We start from the raw sequence: 7,500 nt of genomic DNA, 5'->3' as shown, positions 1-7,500 counted from the left end.
ACCAGCACTTCTGTCAGGGAGCGACAGTGAGAGATTGGGACTTATCAAAGTACTTGCAGATGAAATCCATTCCCTATCCTCAGAGGTAGAAAACAGCATTGCTGAACACTGCAAACCCCCAGGGCTCCAGTCTACCCGTACCTGGGAATTTGCACCGCAGCCTGTAGAATCAATTCCAGACCCGAAGATGAATATGGCCTGCAACCATCTTCGACAACTCCATGAAGCCACAGCCAACCCATGCAATCCTCCACCTTCGCCATCAAAGCCAATCAAAGTTCTCTCAACCCGACAGCTCCCACCTCCGGGCCAGTTACGTAAGGAGGACATTCTTGACCAGTACGCCAACACCTTCGAAGGCCTTGGTGAGCTTGGTCCACCTGTTCATTTTCAAATAGATGAGAGCATACAACCTGTGCAGATGCCAGTTCACAGAATACCAGTAGCAAAGCGAGAGCGTGAAAAACAAGCCTTGGATCGTTACGTAGAGCAAGGGGTTATCGCCAAGGTAAACGAACCAACCGCCTGGTGCTCCAACGAGCTTATCCGAGAAACACCAAAGAAGTTCAGAGTGTGTATAGATCCAAGTCAAACAGTTAACAGGGCCATCCACCGACCAAAACACCAGATGCCTACCCTAAATGAACAGCTTCATAAGCTTAGTGCAGCAAAATGCTTCTCCCTAGTTGACGTCAAAGAAGGCTTTCTCCACATTCCCCTCGATGAGGACTCCTCGTGGATGACCACCATGCACACAACATATGGCAGATACAGATGGCTTCGTCTGCCCTTTGGTATTACCAGCGCCCCTGAAGAGTTCCAGATGAGGCTGACCACCGCCCTAGAAGGCCTAGAAGGCATCATATGCATTGCAGATGATATCCTAGTATATGGAGAAGGAAACGACTATGAAGAAGCTCAAAAAGACCACGACAGAAGATTCATTGCTCTGATGGAATGCTGTCATCAAAAGAACATCAGACTCAATGCAGCCAAACTTCAGTTCAAGCTTAAGGAACTCAAATTCATGGGCACTATTATTTCTGATAAGGGAATGAAACCTGACCCTGACAAGGTAGCAGCAATAACACAGCTACCGCCTCCAGAGAACAAGGCAGCACTCCTGCGCTTCATTGGCATGGTCAACTATCTGTCACCCTTCTGTGCAAACCTGAGCTCGGTGATACAACCTCTACGAATGCTCACCCAGGAAGCTGTACCTTTCATCTGGTCCAACGCTCATGATAATGCATTCACTAAGGCGAAGCAACTGATCTCCTCAGCCCCAGTCTTAGCCTACTATGATCTCCACAAGCCAGTTGTACTTCAAACGGATGCCAGTGATTATGCCCTGGGCGGTGCACTTTTACAACCCAACGACAATGGTAAGCTGCAACCCGTCGCTTTCACATCCTCCAGCATGAGTACCACGGAACAGCGTTACTCCCAGATCGAAAAGGAGTGCCTGGCAATATGCAACTGCTTTCAGAAGTTTGACCAGTGGTTATATGGCAAGGCTGACATTGTAGTCCACACAGATCATCAGCCTCTCGAAACCATACTAAAGAAACCATTGAACAAAGCCCCAGCCCGTCTGCAAAGGATGCTGATGAAACTGCAACGATATCGGTTTCAACTAACATACAAGAGAGGAGCGACACTCCACCTGGCTGACACTCTATCTCGGGCAGCCCTTCCACAGCCAACATCAGCGAGAGTAACACACTTCGACGTCTTCCGAATGGAGTTGGAGTCCGAGCAGAACCGCCGCAACCCAAGGCTGGAAGAGAGCACCGAGAACCACTTACGTGAACAGACAAGCAAAGACGTCACACTGGCAGCTCTATACAAAGTCATTGTCCATGGATGGCCTGAAGACAAATCAGTCCTCTCTGAATCCCTACGTCCCTATTGGAACTACAGAGACGAACTATCAGTGAAGAATAGCATAATATACAAAGGCACGCAAGTCATGGTACCCCAGTCTATGCACAAAGAAATGCTTAGGAAAATCCACGCCAACCATTTTGGAGCAGAATCGAACATACGCATGGCCCGAGAGGTTCTCTTTTGGCCAGGGATGAGAAAATCAATACAAGACATGTGTGACGCTTGTGGCACCTGTGCCCAATACGGTACGACCGCACCAAAAGAACCGATGAAATCTCTACCGATACCTACAAGGCCCTGGCAGATAGTAAGTCAAGATATCTGTGAGCTCCACAACCAAAGTTACCTAGTAACTGTGTGTCACTTCTCGGACTGGATTGAGGTAGACAAGCTGGGAGATACCCTATCCTCCACGGTCATCGAGAAAACAAAAGCCCACTTTGCCCGATATGGTGTCCCAGCAATCTGCCACACCGATAACGGTCCACAGTTCATAAGCGACCAGTACAGGAAGTTCTCTGTGGAATATGGTTTCAAGCACACCACTTCCTCCCCGTACCACCCCAAGGGCAACGGCAGAGCAGAAGCTGCCGTTAAAGTTGCAGAGTCCATGTTAAAGAAAGCAGATGATTTCCACACTGCTCTACTTCTGTACAGAAACACTCCACCTCAAGGACACACATACTCACCTGCTCAGCGTATGTTTCTGCGACGCACTGCCACCACCCTGCCTACCACGGATCATCTGTTGGCACCTGCCATGATCAACTTTAGCATCGTAAAAGAAGACATCCTTAAGAAAAGGCATGACAGCAAAGCATACTATGACAAGTCAGCCGGAGTGGAGCACCAACCAGTCAAAGTTGGCAGCTACGCCTATGCCAAGCCACCTCCCCGCCATCGCGAAAAACCATGGATCTATGGGGAAGTCATCAAGGAAGACAACGGACGGTCCTATACTATTCGTACCTCTCATGGTACCACGATCCGCAGGAACAGAGTACAACTGAAACCCGCCGCACCACCACCACCTATTCTCCAACCTCAGATAGTAGTCAACCGAGCCACAGTAGATGCGACAGCTAACTCCACCCCTGCTCCACATCCTTTCAAACACGCCGAAGTCAATCCGCAGGGCGAACAGAAGACCCACGAGCACCCGAACCCAGCAGCAGATGCAGTACCAGAAACCTCCCTGAGAGAAGCAGAACCCATAGCAGGTTCCTCTACGCCGTTGAAGCAGACGAGATCTGGGAGAATAATCAAACCCCCAGAAAGACTGAAAGACTATGTCACAGACTAGGCCTTCTCAAACATTGCCTATGAACACTCTGTAGCGTTTTTAAGACATGTTATTTTTTTTTTTTCTTTTCTTTTTTTCAACGGGGGGGAGATGTTGGTCAGCGGTTTCCCGTATGATGGTCAGAGCACGTTGTTGTAGTCCGCCATGTTGGATGGCGTAACGAATAAAGTATAGTTCTGTTACTAGTACTGGCTTCTAGACTCTTTAAGGTGGCACACCCAAAAGTGCAGTATAACCCAGCATTTTTGTATTTTTAAATTCTTTATATGATCGTAGTCAGTAGTCTGTACTTTAAGGTGGCACACCCAAAAGTGCAGTATAACCCAGCATTTTTGTATTTTTAAATTCTTTATATGATCGTAGTCAGTAGTCTGTACTTTAAGGTGGCATACCCAGAAGTGCAGTATAACCCAACATTTCTGTATTTTTAAATTCTTTTTGTGATCGTAGTCAGTAGTCTGCACTCTAAGGTGGCACACCCAGAAGTGCAGTATAACCCAGCATTTCTGTATTTTTAAATTCTTTATATGATCGTAGTCAGTAGTCTGCACTCTAAGGTGGCACACCCAAAAGTGCAGTATAACCCAGCATTTCTGTATTTTTAAATTCTTTATATGATCGTAGTCAGTAGTCTGCACTCTAAGGTGGCACACCCAAAAGTGCAGTATAACCCAGCATTTTTGTATTTTTAAATTCTTTATATGATCGTAGTCAGTAGTCTGTACTTTAAGGTGGCACACCCAGAAGTGCAGTATAACCCAACATTTCTGTATTTTTAAATTCTTTTTATGATCGTAGTCAGTAGTCTGCACTCTAAGGTGGCACACCCAAAAGTGCAGTATAACCCAGCATTTCTGTATTTTTAAATTCTTTATATGATCGTAGTCAGTAGTCTGTACTTTAAGGTGGCACACCCAAAAGTGCAGTATAACCCAGCATTTCTGTATTTTTAAATTCTTTATATGATCATAGTCTGTACTTTAAGGTGGCACACCCAAAAGTGCAGTATAACCCAGCATTTCTGTATTTTTAAATTCTTTATATGATCGTAGTCAGTAGTCTGTACTTTAAGGTGGCACACCCAGAAGTGCAGTATAACCCAGCATTTCTGTATTTTTAAATTCTTTTTATGATCGTAGTCAGTAGTCTGCACTCTAAGGTGGCACACCCAAAAGTGCAGTATAACCCAGCATTGCTGTATTTTTAAATTCTTTATATGATCGTAGTCAGTAGTCTGTACTTTAAGGTGGCACACCCAGAAGTGCAGTATAACCCAGCATTTCTGTATTTTTAAATTCTTTATATGATCGTAGTCAGTAGTCTGTACTTTAAGGTGGCACACCCAAAAGTGCAGTATAACCCAGCATCTCTGTATTTTTAAATTCTTTATATGATCGTAGTCAGTAGTCTGTACTTTAAGGTGGCACACCCAAAAGTGCAGTATAACCCAGCATCTCTGTATTTTTAAATTCTTTATATGATCGTAGTCAGTAGTCTGCACTTTAAGGTGGCACACCCAAAAGTGCAGTATAACCCAGCATTTCTGTATTTTTAAACTCTGTATATGATCATAGTCATTAGGCTGTACTTTAAGTGGCACACCCAGAGACGCCCGTTCGTCAACAAGAAAAATTCCAGCGCATTTGAAGTTTGGATGGCCGAGGGGTTGGCGCCTATTCAAGGAAATACGGTTTATAGATTACTTGAGGCTGTGCGCGTTATTTTGTGTTGTTGCATAATTCATGTTATCTCGTATTGCCCAGTTTGTCAGGAAATCAGTCGTTGTCGTGTGTTTACGTCCTACAAAAACATTGCATCGGAAATTTCATGATCCAGCTTCGCAAAGAAATGTACCAGCTTTTGTTTTGCCTTGATTTATTCATTGATTTTTTTTTTCACAGCATTTTGTGTTTTGAAGTTCTCTTCCCGTCGCAGTTTGCAGGGCACCTTCTAGCAGTAAATGAAACTGTTTTTCAAATTTGTGTCTCAAATGACCATTTATTATTGTCGCTCTGCTGTAGATAGGTGAAGAGCTCAAAGAGCAGAACAGTTTGAGTCACAAGAATTTCTTCATGTTATATATCCCAGAAGCACTTAGGTATTACTCTGAATGCCAGGACTTCAGCCTGGGTGAACCAGAAAGGATAGAAAACACTTCCCTATTTTAACCATGAATGAAAACCTAAGTATGTTATATATCCCAGTAGCATTAAGGCATTACAATGAATGCCAGGACTTCTGCCTGGGTGAACCAATAAGGATAGGCAACAATTCCCCATGATTGTCAAAGAAACTAAGTATGTTATGTATTCCAGAAGCACCAAGGCATTACTCTTAATATCAGGACTTCAGCCTGGGTGAACCAGAAAAGATAGACAACACTTCCCTATATTAACCATGACTGAAAAGCTAAGTATGTTATATATCCCTGAAGCACTCAGGCATTAATTACACTAAATACCAGGACTTCAGCCTGTGTGAACCAGAAAGGATAGACAACACTTCCCAAGATTGACCATGAATGAAAAACTAAGTATGTTATATATCCCAGAAGTGCTCAGGCATTACACTGAATGTCAGGACTTCAGCCGGGGTGAACCACAAAGGATAGACAACACTTCCCTATAATATTCGTGAATGAAAAACTAAGTATGTCATGTGTCCTAGAAGCGTTCAGGCATTACTCTGAATGCCAGGACTTCAGCCTGATTTTCATTCATGATTAATATAGGGAAGTGTTGTCTATCCTTTCTGGTTCACTCAGGCGGGTGACGCGTCAGTTGGATCAGATTCGTTACCTTTACCGCCAGGACTTCAGCCTGGGTAAACCAGAAAGGATAGACAACACTTCGCTATATTAACCATGAATGAAAAGCTACGTATGTTATGTATCCCTGAAGCACTCAGGCATTACATTGAATGCCAGGAATTCAACCTGGGTGAACCAGAAAGGAAAGACAACATTTCCCTCTATTAACCGTGAATGGAAAACTAAGTTTGCTATATATCCCAGCTGAATGCTATATTAATCAAAGAAATATGACAAATATATATCTCAGAAGTGATCAGGCAACACTAAACAAAAGATTATTATTACAGGATTAAACTTCAAGAAAATAGATTTCTTTAAAAGAAAACAATGTTGACTGTGCCATACTACAATGGGTGCACACAATTTAAAAATTTAAATGTTATACATTGCATGCAGAGCACATAAATTGACATCACATGGTTCCTCTTCAAGGGGAAAGAGCAAGTCATGTCTTAACCCTGTCCATCTGAAACAGAGAAAAAAAATCAGTGAATTTAGTTTCCACCTTTGTAATCCAAACCTACCATATTTCTGCTGGTAACTGTCTGTCAAACTGAGTATCCCAAGTGAGATTTAAAGACATGGGTTCCAAATAGAAAGTGAAGTACCATACTGCAAGCTGGACGTTTTTATGCTAGTCAATACGGAAATGCAGAGTTGTACCTACCCCCTAATGTTTGCTTTGCTCTTTGGGAAACACTCAGCCCAGGCTTTCCCTCGAGGAACATCAGGACAGGCACATTCCTATCAATAAAGTGCACGTACGACTTAATAATGAATGAACTTGGCTAAAGTCATATAATATTCACTATTATTTGTAGATATATAATCACTGTTCACCACAGATAAAATATGTTCATGTTTGTGGACAGATTTCTGCCTTTCCATAAAGTCAAGAAAGCCAAGAAAGCTGTCTTGAATTGATTACAAATAAATTGCATCACAAATACCGGTAACCTGAAAATGTTTTGTGTTACTGTAGAATTCTGCTATGATGCATGTCATTTAGCAATTGCAGGTATAACCTACCTTAATAACTTTGCAGAATACACAGCACTGTTTCCAATCCGGCCTCGCTGGCAAAGTCCATTGATATATTTGTTAGCATCACCACCTTTTTGCTTGAGTAGCATAACATGGCTAGAAATGTAACATAAAAACATTGCAAAACTAAAAAAATATGAAGAGTCAAGATTGGCAGACAAATAACCTGGAAATTTAACGTAGGTACTAAAAGTTGGAATCACCTGAAACCAACGATGAAACCACCTGAAATTTACTTAGGCAGTGGAAGTTAAAGCCACCATTCATCAGCTATATCATGTCATTTGCAGTAAAATACCTTGCAAAAAATCCACATATATTTCACACTTGCAATAACAAAGACAGTGAAATTCTAGGTCACGCTATAAATTCGTCTCTGATTAAAAAGAAACACAATGTTCAATATTTCCTTGGGAAGTTTGAAAATCTTTAGGCCTTCCTGGGCTTTTTC

The 7,500-nt window shown here is 42.7% G+C and overlaps 1 protein-coding gene and 1 long non-coding RNA gene across 2 annotated transcripts in view; one reads left to right on the top strand and one right to left on the bottom strand.

Moving 5' to 3' along the window:
* The window catches only part of LOC148728078 (uncharacterized), a 5,811-nt gene extending 2,432 nt beyond the window's left edge, over positions 1 to 3,379 (top strand). Inside the window, exon 2 of the mRNA XM_088763300.1 lies at positions 1 to 3,379. This exon is cut by the window's left edge and continues 1,516 nt beyond it. Coding sequence (XP_088619426.1) covers positions 1 to 3,193 — 3,193 coding nt within the window. The 3' untranslated portion in view covers positions 3,194 to 3,379.
* A 2,879-nt stretch (positions 3,380 to 6,258) lies between these two features.
* Positions 6,259 to 7,500, bottom strand: part of LOC148728077 (uncharacterized) — a 2,632-nt gene continuing 1,390 nt past the window's right edge. Inside the window, exons 2-4 of the long non-coding RNA XR_016002518.1 lie at positions 7,035 to 7,145; positions 6,673 to 6,749; positions 6,259 to 6,471 (exon numbers count right to left, since the gene is read on the bottom strand). This is a non-coding gene — a long non-coding RNA (uncharacterized LOC148728077). The remainder of the gene's footprint in view (positions 6,472 to 6,672; positions 6,750 to 7,034; positions 7,146 to 7,500) is intronic.

This window comes from Stylophora pistillata, chromosome 6, assembly GCF_964205215.1.
Source record: "Stylophora pistillata chromosome 6, jaStyPist1.2, whole genome shotgun sequence".
NCBI lineage: Eukaryota > Metazoa > Cnidaria > Anthozoa > Scleractinia > Pocilloporidae > Stylophora > Stylophora pistillata.
The sequence above is the reverse complement of the archived record's forward strand: the minus strand, read 5'-3'. Positions and strand labels throughout refer to the sequence as shown.